This window comes from Streptopelia decaocto (genome assembly GCF_964273445.1).
Source record: "Streptopelia decaocto genome assembly, chromosome: 19".
Taxonomy (NCBI): Eukaryota; Metazoa; Chordata; class Aves; order Columbiformes; family Columbidae; genus Streptopelia; species Streptopelia decaocto.
The window spans coordinates 4,672,689-4,688,249 of record NC_138674.1 but is presented as its reverse complement, the minus strand read 5'-3'; the positions used below and the strand labels follow the sequence as shown (position 1 = coordinate 4,688,249).

The 15,561-nt window shown below is 49.2% G+C and overlaps 2 protein-coding genes across 17 annotated transcripts in view; one reads left to right on the top strand and one right to left on the bottom strand.

Moving 5' to 3' along the window:
• The window catches only part of RBBP5 (RB binding protein 5, histone lysine methyltransferase complex subunit), an 87,413-nt gene that overhangs the window by 3,428 nt on the left and 68,424 nt on the right, over positions 1-15,561 (bottom strand). The window lies entirely within an intron of this gene.
• Positions 1-15,561, top strand: part of NFASC (neurofascin) — a 90,681-nt gene that overhangs the window by 61,303 nt on the left and 13,817 nt on the right. For 4 of the 16 annotated variants that reach the window (XM_082069047.1, XM_082069046.1, XM_082069040.1 and 1 more), the window contains 5 exons: positions 396-569; positions 2,237-2,251; positions 8,340-8,591; positions 10,829-10,945; positions 12,809-12,964. The exons of 1 other annotated variant lie outside the window; for it this stretch is intronic. In XM_082069047.1, the coding sequence (XP_081925173.1) occupies positions 396-569; positions 2,237-2,251; positions 8,340-8,591; positions 10,829-10,945; positions 12,809-12,964 (714 nt within the window). Of the gene's footprint in view, positions 1-395; positions 570-2,236; positions 2,252-3,777; positions 4,938-8,339; positions 8,592-10,828; positions 10,946-12,808; positions 12,965-15,561 lie in introns of those variants that run through there. 11 more of the 16 variants (XR_014185695.1, XR_014185696.1, XR_014185697.1 and 8 more) reach the window with 7 other exon arrangements.

The following is a 15,561-nucleotide window of genomic DNA, read 5'->3' as shown; positions in this document are numbered from 1 at the left end:
GACTTGATCACTGAAGGGAAAGAAGTTTGATCTCTGGCTTAGAAAGACCTTTAAGCACAACCTGAGTAGTTTCTGTGCTCACTTAAAAATAAAGGGTGCTGCCTGCGTGCTCTCCAGAGCCCAGCACGATGCTCAGGGCAGTACGGCCTCTCTGGGACCCTGGCACTTGTGCTATGCCCGTCCTTGGCCACCTGTACAACCCTGAATGTCCCCGCTAGCAGGTCCCCCAGCCAGTAAGTCACCAGCAAAGTGTATTTAGCAGCAGCTATAGCTCTGAGCACACGTGGCCCCACACCGACCGCAGGTCTGGTCCTGGGGACGAGGTGACAAAATAGATTGCAAAGTGTATTTCTGCAACGAGGCTGAAGCCACCACGACATGCCTTTCCTCCCCAGTTAACGGATCCAAAACGGGCCGAACCCTGGTAGAGAACTTCTCTCCTAACCAGACAAGGTTCACCCTGCAAAGGACAGACCCCATCTCGCGCTATCGCTTCTTCCTGCGCGCACGGACCCAGGTGGGAGAAGGAGAAACCTTAGTGGAGGAGTCGCCAGCCTTGCTGAACGAAGGTATGTGCAGCAGCAACCTCTCTGGTCTCCGTGTGAGCTAAATAAAGGGCAGATGTGGGTGATTTTATGTGGCTTGAAGGGGCTGCAGCAACTGCATCCTCCAGGCAGTGAACCCCAGGCAGGGGGGATGGTGCCACTTTCTTGTCACCCCATAAACAGCAGCTGACCTGACCCTCCAAAGCGAAGCCCCAACTCCCAGACTCATAATCAGATAAAATGCCCATTGTGGGACATTCATCAAACTAAGTGAAAGTTCAGGAGCCCTGAGGGAGCTCAGGGAGACAAAAGCTGGCTCTTTCCTTTCCTTAGCATCTGCTAAAAGACCTATGATTTGGTTAGCGCTCTGATTTAATGGGGGTTTTGTCTCCTTTCCTCCATCTCCCCCTCCCCAACTAATGGCTCTGAGTAGGAAGAGTAATTCCTACTGATGACCCAGTGGAAATGAAATGCTTCCCGACACCTCTCAGGTGGGCTCCAGCATCACTAATTGATGCGACAGGATGGGAGATGGGGCTGCATATGCTACGAAAAGAATAAAATCAGCTAAGTTACACCCTGGCAAACATGCGAGGGGGCATGTCACTGCTTTTAAAGGGAGCTTTGCTGAACAAACTGCTAGAGCACAGGGATTGAAGTTGGTGCTGGTAGTCAATGGTTCTCATTGTTTCATATACATCTGCTTTACTGGGTTTGTTTCTATACGTTGGTAACAGCGACTGTTAGCAGAGCACAGATAAATAATATCTATAGCCAACTGCTGTCGAATATTGCTGAATGATTTGTGTAGGAAACAGCAGGTACAGTGTACGCCAGTGTGACAAGGTAAGGTCCCTGTCCACGGGGTCGGGGACGTGGACGGGCGGTGACACCCAGGGACAAGCTGCTGCCACTTAGCAGAAAGACAAAGCATTGGTCATTAAGCAGCAAGAATAACTGAAGTTGTTTACAGGCTAAAGTTACATAAACGTAGCAAAGTCTGACCCCAAAACATGAGACCCTGAGGTACAACACAACACAGGCGAGTTCCGTTAATGACAGGCACGTAAGTACGATTAGCGGCTCTAAATTCCCACTTGGATACGAAGGTACCTGCTGTAAAGCTACACGTGAAAGATGAGTTTGGAATCCAAAACAAGAAAAAGCAGATTAAGAAAATTAAACCCATCAATGCATTCAGAGGTTGTTTTCTGCTTGCCAGACTCATTCACCTGAGAAGTTTAAATAAAACCCATCTCTCTGATGTTCTGCGCCAAAGACTCCAACCCACACAAGGCAGGGCGAGCAGTGATATTAGAATTACACTAGAAAAACTAAGGCGAAATTCAGAGTGTCAAAATCAGTCCTTGCTGGGATTAGATAGAAGCACCTGCTTAAGCACTTTGCTTAATTGACAGCACTGGAATCTCTGCCGCGGCGCTTGTGTGTGTTTAACCGGGGATCTCCATCTCCATGGGGACGTCCCTGTTCGCTGCGCCCCAGGAGGGTGACAAGTTGTCGCTAACGCATTTATTGCCTCTCTCTCAAGTCTCCGCTGACTGCGTGCAAGTGGTCCCGTGTCTCTCGTTGGTGTGTTCTGGTTGTTTTATCTATTCCTCTCTTTTTCTCTTCCCTTCTCTTCTACGCTCTCCTCGTATTCCCCTCTCTATCCTTGGCGCTGCCCTCTGAAGCCACGCCAACCCCAGGTACCGTACCAGCGGAGGAGGTAACAGGCATGGGGACAGGCTCGCTCCAGCTCGCTCGCGTGCGCTGGCAATTAAGCATGCACTCATTAACCCTTTCAATGGGAAGGCGAAGTGTCAGGAGTCTAAATTGGGCATATGAAACGACGGCAGGTAAAACGAGGCCCCACAGACCCCATGCAGGGGTCTGCAAAGATTCAAATCATTTGGTTGGAAAGACCCTTAAGAGTCCGAAATACCTCTGAGCGGGGCTTAACAGCCTCCCAGATGCCTAATGGCAGGCAAACCCACCAACACCACAGCCTGCACAAGCAAAAATGGGAGTCAAGTCGCCCTATTAAAGAGGTTTTTAATCCCAGGTCTGCACCAAGCCCTCTCCCTTTTTAAGCCTCAACATTCCCGCCTTGTGAAATACAGAAGAACACCTACCGGCCCTCCCTGGCTCAATGGCATCTGTCTGTGCTCCGTCCTGCAGTAATTAAGCTGCATTTTTACACTGTTGCTGCTGGAGCAGGTCTGTGTCGCAGCGTACGGGCACCACGAGCCCCAAACCTCCCCATCCTTTTCTTAGGGCTTCCATAGAGGAGAATCTTTTTGGTTCCAGGTGCCCATTGAAAGGGTTAAGGACAACATTTGTGCCACAGCTGTGCATGTCTGCATGCGAGGCTATTGCTGGCTTTGCCCTCGATCACAAATTTCTACAGCAGCGTTGAAGCAGAGAGAAATGGGTTTTTCTCCCGGGGAGGGGCAGCATCTCTACCCGCTTTCAAGGAAACCCAAATCCTCAGTCACCCAGTGTCAACCCTGCAAAGTCCAAAGCACCAGCACAACTCGCGGTTGCCCAAAGGACACTCTCCTCTTACGAAAGCACTTATGAAGACTCTGGCGTGCACCGAGGGCTCTGTAAGAGCTGCTGCTTTGCCTTTCTGGGGCTCCCCAGGGAGGAACAGCTTCTTAGGGAAGAGTCTTCCCAAGCGATACAAGTGCAGGACCTGCTCTCTGCACCTGTAGGTTTTGCTTTCCTACCTCACAGATGATTCTCCTCCTTTTCTTTTGTTGCAGTGATGTCTCTCTACCCAATATTAATTTGCGTTCTTTTTTTCCCTTTCTGAATAGATGCCAATCTTTTTCTTGCTATGTTTTATTCTTCCTTGAAAAAAAAAAGGGGGTAACAGATTGGTCTGCTTTGGGTGGTGTAAACTGAAAAGAGATGTACACTTTCGGCTTAGAGGAGCTCTATCCTCTGAGACCAGGAGGGCTGTTTTGCTTCTATAGCTCGTAATTCAGCCAGGGTTTAGCTTATCCACAAGAATCTGGCTTTTCTTTGTGGATCAGGATCACCTTCTTAAAGTACTTTCCTACTTGCAACGGATATCGCTGAACTTTGAAAACACAGCGCAATCTCTTTCTCCTTCCGGCATCATGTCATTTAGAGCATAATTTCTTATACCACATTGCCATTTTAAGGATAATTCTACAAGAGCAGAGCCCACAGGTCCCCTACCCCTCTATTTTTTACCTTCTGCTAGGAGAAACAGTAAAAAGGAAACACACGCCAGAGCTGAAATACATCTCAGAGCCAGGAAATGGCGTAGTTGGCCGTTCAGTGCTAACTCAGCCGCATCCAGAGCATCCTCACCGCACCACACGAGAAACCGCGGCAACACAAACCACACAACGACCCAGCACCTGCCTCTGTCTCGCTCTCGAGCTGGATGTCACTTCTCGTTAGGACACGGGGCAGGTGCGGGAGCTGTTACACAATCCGAGCTGCGTTTGTCCCGAGAGGCTGTTTCTCTTCCTAACAAGTACGGGCTTCACGTGAAATACTGTTTGACCTTTCTCGCAAGATTCGTTTCCACTCAGTGACCTAGATTTTGTAGATTTTTTATGGGTTTGCAGTGGAAGTTGCCTTAAATTGCAGTAAAATTCTCTTTGTCATGGGCTGCTGGCACTAAAAAGGACAAAAAGGTCCTTTTTTTCCCCCCTTACATATACAGGATCATAGCTGTTCGGTGTGTGTCTGCGAAACTGGACCAGCTTGATGAAATCAAAGTGAAGTGCAGGGATTTACCCGTAGGAAAGGCTTCACTTTTCCTAAGCCAGACCTGGACAAAGGGAGAGGTGATGTGGGAACAGAGGTGCCATCTAAAAGGGGTTCTTATTTATGCTATGAATGAGAAAAAGGCAAAACAGGATCCTATACTACATCTATGTATGGGAAAAACATCACCAGGGTCCATAAAGAGTGTTGGTCTTAGGCTTTAAGGACAAAAAGATTGACTTTTCTCTGTTCCCTTCTTGTCTCTCCATAATTAGGAATTGGAGGAGAAAGATCCTCTTGTTCGTTCTCGAAACAGAGGGCAGCAGAAACAGAGAGAACTGCTGAGCCTTCTCTTTCAGAGGCTGCTCAATTGCTCCTTTCTATTCTTGAATTTCTTACAGCTATCAGATTTGGAACACTTTATCTTTGTGGTAAAGACTTCCCAGTTCCCTTCTGTTGCTAAAAACCAGGAGAGGACACAAAGGAAAAAGATAATAATAAAAAAATCTCTGAAAATGTATTTGACTAATCATCAAAATTCATGAAAAATTAATCAAATTTCTCCAAGGCTAATTATTTTGTAGACACACCCAAGGGAAAGCTTTTACTACAGCCTAACAACATGTTAAAAGCACCTTTAAATAATTAAAGAGCTGTATAGTTGCGTATTGTTTCCTGTATTTTGCAAAAAAAACCCTGTGCAACTACTCCCGGAACTGCTACACTACTCAGAGCAGGACTTCAGTCCCTCTCTTAAGAGACTCCCACTTTAAAATCCCTCTTTTGCTTTTATGATTCTTCCTCTCAGTTGTTTGTAGTTTTCTTTGTTTTTCCTAATCTGAGCCCCGCACACTTTTTGGGCTCCTTTTTAGCGGCCCATTGGTGGAGCTGCGGCAAAGAGCGCGGCCGGCCCGCTGCAAGCATCTCTCATTACTCAGCCTATTAATTGCTACAGCCAGACTGCTGCAACCCCTGGCCATTAGAACAGCAAATCTCCTCCCCACCGGCCCCCTCGCTCTCCATTACCTGACAGGGTAATGCATCTTGCAGACAGAAAAAGCCATTTCTGTATTGCAAAGATGGGGCCTGTTAATGAGCTGAACGGTCGTTTGGATGTTTCCAGGAAGATGGGCTGATGCTACGGCGGGAGCAAGGGAATGGGAATTGCTATTCCTGGCTTTTACTCTGGGGTTTGAGCGGGTTTGGGCAATTTCAAGCCTGTTTGAAATAGCATTTTTCGGGTGCAGTTGGGAAAGCGGCAGCACCTTCTCTGCACCGTCTCCTATCCCACAAATGCCAGATGCTCGGTCCTGTACCTAAAGTCAAACCGACTGTTAGCAAAGCCCTTGAGTGAACCTGACATTGTGAACGCAGAAAAGAAATTCAGCTACTCTGCAAAGCTCAGAAACATTATACCTGATCGAGTATTGCAACCATATTTTTAGAATGAAGCATGTGATTTCTAGATTTCCAAATTAAGCGGGTCTGCAAATGCCAGCCTGGCCCTCCAGCTCCCCCGTCGCCCCTTTTGCTGCCAGGAGCAATGATCCTTTGCTCATTAATTAGTCCCGACGTGGTGGGCGGCGAGCGGGGGACCCCAGATCCCCCGGGAAGGGGCCGCGGCTGGTGCTGCATTGCTCTGATCCCTGTCAAAGCCCCTCTTTATCTGCCCCAGCCTCAAACCAGCTCTCATTAGGGATGGATTTCAAAGCCTAGAAAATACCCCTTATCTTCTCTCCCCCAAAAAAACCTCCCAGCTGAGCTTTTCTTCTGCACACATTTCATATTCAAACACAAATGAGGCTGTGGCGTTTAATCCTGGGGCAGTTTAGGACTAAACACCCCCTGCCTGCTCCCATCCTGCAGCACGGTGCTCTCCCCATCCTCCCCTCTCTGAACTATGAACTATTTGCTTGCCAGACTCTCCCAATCCCACCATTTTACCTCTTCCCAGTCCTGCCAGGATCATTTTTGATCCCCGGTGTCAACACCCCGCGTTACCCTGATGCGATGTGATAGCCCTGCCGTGCTGGACCAGCGCGATGGGCAAATCCCACCCGGCGTCGCTTCGGTCCACACAGGACCTTGTTTTCACCTGCGTATCTGCACGTAATACAGAAAGACGATGCTTTACACGAGCGATAGCAAAGCTTTGACTTAGATCTGAGATAATCTCTTCACATCTACGGTCTAGAGGAGCATTAAAGCTGAATCCTTCTGCTCAAGCCGCTGCACCAGCACTAGGTGATGCGGAGATTTGTAACAGGCCTGGGTTGTACTTGGTGTCCCACCAGCTTTTGCCTTTCAGCAAGTTACTTTGTGCCTTGTTGAGTCCTATTTTTCTTAGAGAAGAGCCAGGGATTCACACGAGAAACCCTGAGACTGCATTAGCTAATAACTAGTGTCCGCACATTGCAAACTGATAGAGGAGCTGCAGCTTAATCAGGCTAATGGTGACATTAACCTAGTGACAACTAATCTCTTAACCTTCCAAAAACCCCTTAGGAATCAGCAAAGATGGATGTTAACACTTCACAACCCAAGAAAAGCATTTGTAACTCACAGCATCAGGACACAGCAAAGTCCGTGATGAGGAACGGGGAGAAAGAAATTCGGGACAGGAAAACCCACAAACACCCGAGGACAAAGCCGTGCCCTTTCCCACCCGGGCTGGGTCCCTTCCCTTGTCACCCCCATCCCCGCTGTCCCCCCTGCCCCTCTCCCGGCCGTGGGGCAGCAATGGGGCTGGTGCTTTATTGTGGCGGCTGCTCTTGTTGCATGAGGCTGCGGTGGTGCCATCGCCGAGAGGATGCGCTGCTCTCCGGGCACGTTTTGGGGAGGGCTGGTGTTTTCGGGACGTGCCGGTAACTGCGGTTTTATTGCAGCTGCGCTCGGTAGGGAGATGGATTGAGTGACCTACTGCTCTTCTCTGCTTTTGGACCTCTGAGAGGGCTGAGGTGTTAGGGGTTGGCTATAAAAACCCTGGCTCGATTCTTGGGACACCTTTTAGAGTACATTCCTAGAGCTATTCTTGTTTGTGGGCGATATTTAAAACAGCCGGTTTCATTTGCCTATCAGGGGGATTTGTAATCCCTTGGTCTACAGGAAGAGTAAGAAAAAGAGATTTCATTTCCTTTACCTCAGGTAGTTTAAGCAGAATTTCAGCTGCATTTTCTGCTGGCAGGTTTTTGGGTCCAAGCCACCATCCGCCCTTTTGGGGGTGTTCAGGACCCTCTCATAATGTGCATAAAGTGCACATTTACCCCTTTGCGCTGGAAATCAAGCACAGGTGAGATGTGGACAGGGGAGCTCTTTAGGAAACAAATTGCTCAACAAATTCCCCCTGGACAGCTTGGGGTGTGCCAACCCCTTTGTCCTAATTTAAATGTAAATTGTGGGGGGCAGAGATGGCAAAGTACCATCCATCACTCCCCTACGAGCTAAAAAACCCCACGTTAAGGTGAAAGCCACTCCATCACCAGCCTGCAGCGTTAATTAATAGAGACGAGCCAGGAAGCAAACACCTGAGAAGCTGCGGGCTGAACTGGCATTTCAGAAATGCTGGAGGTGTAGTCCAGGGGCTGCTAAATTAATGTAATTGCAGCTTGCCCAGCCCACGACAAATGGGATTATGATGTTTTCTTAAGAAATAAACACTATTTCAGAAAGCCCTGAGTGCTCTCAGCACAGGGGGCGATGGGGTGAGGACACCCCTGCCCTGAGCATCCCCCAAAAACACCCGTCTGTGCGATTTAAGCCTGGGGCGGCGGGGGCACCGGCAGCAGAGCAAAGGCAGAGCAGAAGGAGGTCGTTCAGCCCTGGGAAAGGGACCAAACCGCGGGTGCGCAGCAGTTTGCTGGGGGCATGTGGCCGTCCCTGCACGTGGACGGGAAAACGGTCGAGCCTCACGTTTCCCGGTGCCGTTTGCCGCCCCGTCCCCTCGTGCTGCGCTGCTCCGTGTCCCCCGTGCCTGCGCGTCCGGGGCGGTGAGTGCAAACCCCCGGGAGACGTCGCCTTGTCTAAAAAGCCAGTGTTTCCCTCTCCCAGCTGCTACTGGGTTGCCTCCGACTACAATCGGTCTAACCACTACTACAACAACCCCAACTACCACTACTACCGACACAACTACCACCGACACAACAACTACCACCACTACCGATACAACTACCACCACTACCGATACAACTACCACCACTACCACCACCACAACCACCACCACCACTCCAGCCGCCACCACCGTCGCCAGCACCACGGCAGCTGCAGAGAGGGCTCCGGCAGCCACCACAAAGCAGGAGTTGGGTACTGAGCTTTCCTTTTCCTCTAACCCCATTGGCACCGTCCCCACATTTCGTTCAGAGCAAGGATTAATAACGGGCACCAGCTCAAAGTTTCAGACATCCCACGCTCCGGGAAGGGCTTTTTGAGCTGGCACAGGCTGGGGAATCAAGGTGCACAAGTGGATCTCAGCAATTTGGGGGTCCGGTGCTCCCTGTGCCCCCCTCCTGGGCTCAGGGGTCACAGAGCCCTCCCCGGGGTGTCGCGATGCTGAATTAGCATCAGTGTTCGGGAAGGAGGTGGGAGACCCTACAAAAAGCTCTCCAAAGTATTTCTCTCAGCTCTTATTGCCATTTCAAAGGGATTCTGTTACTACTATAGAAAAACGTCGCTTCAAATTGAGCACATCAGCTGTTAGCTGAGAGACCTGTCATCATTTATATGAGTCTTTGGGTTTACGCCGCTGCTCTTTGCGATGTAACCCAGCCATAGCCCGCAGGAGAGCTGGGCAGGGGGTTAAGTTACAACAGGCAGGTGTGTGCCAGGTATTTACCAGGTCACCATAAACTTCTCGTGCAATCAGCCAGAATGAGATGTTCAAACTCCGTTTTGGCGGAGGCTTGTTCTCCACTGGATGTGTTTTAATGATGGGTACAGAGAGATGTATCTATCTCCCTGAGCCTTGTTTTTAAAAGCACTGCTAGAATGGTATCTACAGTTAATAAGTAATTATGGATAGTTGCATTCCAGTTATTAAAAAAGAAATCAAACTACTAGCAAAAAGGAACACAAAAGAATTCAGTGATGCAACTGGATAGGATACGCTCAAAAATGCAAGGGCAAAAACTGCCGAAATCCTCGTTAACTCTTCATAAAGAGGGAAAGGAGATAATAGTAATGAATATCGAAGCTGACACCCATTTAATTCAAGGAATGTGATTAAAGCAGTTCAGACCCCTTTCTTTATATTCTTGCACAAGATAAACTCAGCATGGCTAAAAGAAAACAAACCTCATACACTGGGAGGACCCGCTTCCACCTGATAATCCCCAGTAAAACAGATTGGCGAAACAGCAGCAAATTTCCTGCTCTGCACTGCTTTTTGCTTCTTAAAGCTGCAGATGTGACCTGAGAAATGTGAATTTGTGTTCCGCACCCCCCCAGCCAGAGCAGCCCCAGGCACATCGAGGGCAAGAACACAGGGAGCTGCGCTGCCAAAACAAAATCAGCTTCTAAACGGGGGCAAGAAATACAGACGAGGCTTCTGCACTATATACTATACTTAGTAATGAAGCAACATTGCTACAACATAGTCGCTATTAAATGGCTAGGTGGGCAAACGTCGCTAATTGAAAACAGGCAATTAAGCGGTGAGGGACGCGCTGCTGTGGAGCAGGGAGAGGCGATAAGAGGAGCTGGAAAAGGAACCGTGCGTGTCCCAAACCAGCCCGGGGACACGGGGGACGAGGCTGAGCCGTAATGCGGGCGGACAGGGCAGCGGGTGGCGGCACAGGGTGGGTTCGTGCGAGGGATTCTAGGTCACGTCGGGCCCTTGCAGTTTCCTAAAAGTCACATATCTGGCCTCGTTCCCAGGGGCTGGAGTTATTAATCTGTATTTTGTCAAGCCAAAAGCTGAGCTACACCCTGAAGTAAACAATAATAGTAACCATAATAATAAAAATCAAGGTGTAGCGTATCTGGCATCACCTAAATTCCCACTAAACTAGTGGATTAGCTCTACTTCACTAGAAATGAAGTTCATCCGCTCTCCAAAGCAACGTCGACAATCCTTAACTTCAAAATCAGAAACGAGTGACTTCATTGCCCCACTGGCTGTCTCTAGACCCAGTAACGCGACAATATTCTCGGCCAGTCTGTCCTCCTCGGCTGTGGCGGTGACTCCGTGTGCGCTCATGCACGGGTCTCCCGCGGCCCTTTGGGCACCAGTTTAGTCAGGAGATTTCCCTGCTGACCGAAATCCTCAGGGATGCGCCACAGAAGCCTTCAGACGCCAAAGATAAGCTGAGTGCATTGGACTTAAAAAGCCAATACGCAATGAGCTTCTGCTACCAAACTTCCCCCAAAAGTTTAAAGTTAAGGATCTTGAAAGGCAAAAATACGTCCTTAGGCATTCTCGGAGGTTAAGATTGAAACATTAACTTTGGAATGATTTTGTAGGGTTTTACCAACACCAGATGCTAGATGAGGTCTCATTCCTATATAATCCAACATACTAACTCCTGTTCTAACCTGTCCACCAGCCACCAATGGATCGTCCATATGGGACATAAGAGCTATGGCTAATAGTAACTGGGCAAACATCACCTGGAGCCACAATTACTCTGCAGGAACTGACTTTGTGGTTAAGTATATCGCCAGTAAGCATCAGATCGCATGGGGACTCTATAGGGTGGTGATGCCATTAGAGATCCTGCCAGCTCCCACGTTTGCGATTTAGTCCATGGTTAATTACCACGTGTGGAATGATGCGCTGTGGCCTCGTGGAGGACGGGGGAGGAGAAGGGAGGTCATGGTCATGGTCATGGCTGTTTAGAGTGCACCAGCACTAATCCTGGTGGTTCACGAGTGATTCCCCCTCCTTGCACCGACCGTCACAAGGTGTTTATGAAATATAGATAAGCAAGGCTGTTCACTTGGGGACTGTGCATTGAGCTGGGCTGGATGTGGTCACAAAGTAAAGAGCCTTAAAAAATACATATATATATATATGGAAGGGGACAAAACTTTAAGGGAAATGAATGAAACCTACTGAAATTGGAGAACAGTTTTAAACGCCTTTGAAGATGGGCTTCTTGGAGTTGGCAGAATCATCTATGATCCCAAACCTCCTGTCGTATCGGATCCCGTTGTCTCTTAAAAGCATAAGGCTACGTACTTAGTCTGGAAACTCAAAGCCAGGGTCTCTGGGTTTAGTACTTGTTCAGAAAAGACGTTTACATGTTGTTGGTTTGAGGTTTTTGTAATAGATAGGCAGTGGTGACTACTGCTTATCTCTGACTTTATTTCCCAGCCATTTCAGCCCTCACATCATCTGGTATGCCAGTCTTAAATAGGCATTTAATATAAATCAGCTAGGCGTAATTGCTAACAGCAAACCACTTTGGGTCATTTACAACATTGTTTAAGGGATGACCTTACCTTCTCCTTGAAACAATTCCTAATGCACAGCCAGTGTCTGGTTTGTGGGGCTTTGGTAGGAGTTTTAACTGGTTTCCATAATTCAGGATAAGCATCAACTTCCCAAGCCTTAAACGCCAAGTATCCCAGCTCCCAAACCACCCCGGTTCTTCCACAGCACCGGGAAGCCCAAAGCACAAGTGATGCCCTTGCAGAGCCCCCACGCTGATGCTCGGGATGGGCAGCAACAGTGATGCTGTGGGATCCCCTCATCAGGATCTGGCCAAGAGGGAGGAAATCTCAGAGATTTCAGCCCTTCCCAAACACCCACGGCTCTCTTTCTGCTGGCGTTTGAAGCAAGCAGCATGCTTTTGGCCTCAAAGCCACGTTTTTCCTTCTGCACAGCACTGCTGAACTGGGAGGTGCACGCAACCACAAATCAAAGCCCCACTCTAGGCTTGCTTAGTTTTCGATGGTTTAATGCTCAGTATTAAACTCGGCAGCAAACGATTCCTGACACAGTGCAAAGAACAGGATCCTTGGATAGATCCTGGGAACAACCAACCCCCTTGAGCTGAAGGGCTGAACCCCTCTCAGCCCCAAAACCTGCCTTATGTTTAATGCAACATCCAGCTCATTCAAAGGCTCCTTAACCTGCCAGCAAAACCGGTGCACAGATAACAATCCCAAAAGCACAAGAATTGGCTCCTTTGCTGAGTCCCATGGCACCTGCACCCAGCTGAGCGGGACTAGGCAAATTCCAGACCTTTTGCCTTAAACTCTCCAACATCCAGACCTGAGGCTGGGCAGATAAAGGACCTACCAGGTTTTGAAAGCAGGGACAGATCCGAATAGCTACCGCTATTTTTTCCAGTACTGCAAAGCAGGGATGCAGCAAAACCCACACCATGTCCCTGCATCACTGATTTTCTTCTATTCTCAGTGAGTAATAATCACGAAGCCGTTAATAGCTCCTTGACCATCACGCTGTATTATTTCTGCTCAGCGGCTAGGGAGAGGGGAACGCGTTGCCCGCGGTGTCGACACGGTAATCTCTCCGAGCCTCCCGCAGCTGGGTTTGATGTGCGGTTTCTGTTTCTCAGGTAACAAGACAGAGAAATCTATTCCCGTTAAAGCTCAGACCCCTTCCTCTGTGCAGCTGGCGGATCTGACGCCGGGGATGATGTACAAGCTGTGGGTGTTCCCCATATGGTCTAGCCCCAGCGAACACTCCTATATAACCTTTACCACCAGCTCAGGTGAGATGGGCTCCAGCCCTGCCGCCGGGCGCGTTTCCAAAGCATGTCACATCCATCACCCCCCGACGTCATTCGCGTGCTGGTGGGAGGTGGTTTGACCATGACTGCATGGAACAACCCTCATCCGCCCCCCGGCAGCTCCCCAACAATCTCTGCCCTTATTAAAGAGCATCTCTGGGAGGTTGCTCCACATTGCACATGGAGCCCCAGGAGGGGATGGGGATCCCTTCGAAGGAAAAGGGTCTTGAAGGAGGGTGGAGAACAAGCTCATGATGTCGTGCGGTTCTGCTTGGAGCCCCACCGCTGTGTGCACGTTGCTGCTCATGGTGGTGGCTGCTTTGGCCCCTGGAGAACGTTTACACGTCTGGCCCCAGGTTATGGGACAGTTACGGGAGAAGAGGGGCAGGTGAGATGCTGGTGATGGGGATACAGGTGAGGGGCAGGCCTGGGAAAAGGTGGAACACTGTTTGCAGAGGACCTCGGTCATAGGCCTTTCCATCCTCTAGCTATGTTTCCTCTGGCAACTTCACCTTTAATTGCACCAGCAATTTTCCAGGTTTAGCACCTGAGTGATTTTTACAACTTTCTAATTACCAGCTTCCTACACTGCCCACCGAATACCAGAGAAATACCCTTATTGACTTCCAAGGCATTGAATCGAGCTTTACGCATTTAGAAAACTTCACAGTTGACGAGTTTCAGTGAATCAAAACAGCCATAACTTCCTTTGTATTCACCTGGGGGTTTTGCCGTAGGAATCTGTGCACAACGCCTGTCAAAGCACAGGTCTAAACGCCCATCTGAAAAACCAAGGAGCAAGCAACACCCGAGCAGCCCACGCTGACAGATGCAGTAGGCAGAGGCTGTGATTTTCAAACAACTCACATTATTTTGCTCAGATCCAACCGTGTAATGGAAAACTTGAGTACTTACCAGTCTCTTTGCTGAGAAGTGCAAAAGGAAACGCGATTCCCAGCAAGGGGGTGCTGCGGGGAGCAGCAGCTCTCCCCACACCCCCCCATGCGCGTCTTATTTGGTATCCAAAAAATGTGACATGCCGTAACCCTGCCAAGTAATTCTCTGATGTGCTGAGAGGACAAAGGGACAGATGGCAACTGCTGGTATTTCTGCACATCTAACGCTGCCCAGTAATGAGAAATAACCACTGTGTCCTGCCCCTGCCCAGCGCTGAGGTCTGGTGTGTCCCCTTGAGCTGCTCCATCACCCCGCGATCCGGTCAAACCCGCAGCGCCGCAGCCCCTGGGACGCTCTCGGCTTGGCAAAGAGCCGTGTTTTCAGGAAGGATTTCTTTCCAGCGGGGTTTTTCCCCATCGCTGCGCTGCCGCGGGACTTGTCACAGCTTGGCTTTGGCAGGACTCGGCTCGCACACACGCAAACTCTCTGCAGGTTTCCACTCCCTGAGCTCCCGGGTTGTTCCTACGCTGCAGAGGCTGGTCCTGACCCCAGACAATAAAAGAGCTGAGATTTCCAACTCAGACTCTCTCCAGAACAGCTCCAGCTGCAATGTTGCATCCCCAATTTTGTTTCTGCTGCTGGACCCTCCCCTGAGCCAGGAATCAGCACCAACTCGACAGCCCCCACCCTTGCAATGTGCCTTTATAGATAACGATTGGGACACATCTCTTTTCTTTTCTCGCCTGCTTTTCACCCACTTTGGGGTCTGAGGGAATAGAGGGAATAGCCCCCCACACCACAGACATCAAGGGGCAGGAATAGAAAGACAGACAGAGCAATATCCTTGGCTGATTGATGCTGGCGGTGTTGGCATATCTATTTTCTGTAATTGAGGGGTTCCTACTGCTGTTACCATTGAGACTAAAGGAAGGGGCCACCTTTGTCCCTGCGATAGAGGCCGATTGGTGACCTGAGCCCCATCACGGCGGGACGCACAGCGCTATCGCCGTCCCCGCATGCATAAATGCTGCGGATCCATTTCTTTACTGGCTGGAAATTGCTGACGTGAGTGTTCAGCCCCCGCTGACAATCATATGCCATCAGGAATGCTTTTGACTAAAAAAAATGCACTGTTCGGGGTTTTGTGGGTTTTGGTTTTTAATGTTTTGCAAGTTGCTATTCTAGAAGGTTTCTTCAGTTTGAGTGTAGATAAATAAGTACATCTGCACGGTGGCTGCAGGACACTGCTCTCCAAGTTTGCTTCTTGTTAAGAGCTCAAGAACCCAACAGAGTTCTCCCCAGTACTGAAGGACACTTCAAAAACACAAATGCAGCTTAGTGCAAAGAGGTCTTTAAATTTAAAAATAAGACATAAATTCCCCAGCCCATACAAACACTTGGATCACGCAAGGCTGGAGACTTTATATTCAACAGTCTGCTTCACAAAGAAAGACAAAAAATTTGCTGATTGTTGGTGGCAAACAAGCAGCTTTGCTACTGGCACATAAACTATGACTGTTGGGTAACATGTTTTCTGCCACAAGATTATAATTAATCTTTTAAAAAAGCCCCTATAGTTGCATTTCGAATCAATACCTGCTCGATTCCACAGCTGCTCTCCTTGACGCTGGCCTTACATTGAAGCAAATCAAAACATCCTCTGTGACAGCCATGTACTTAAT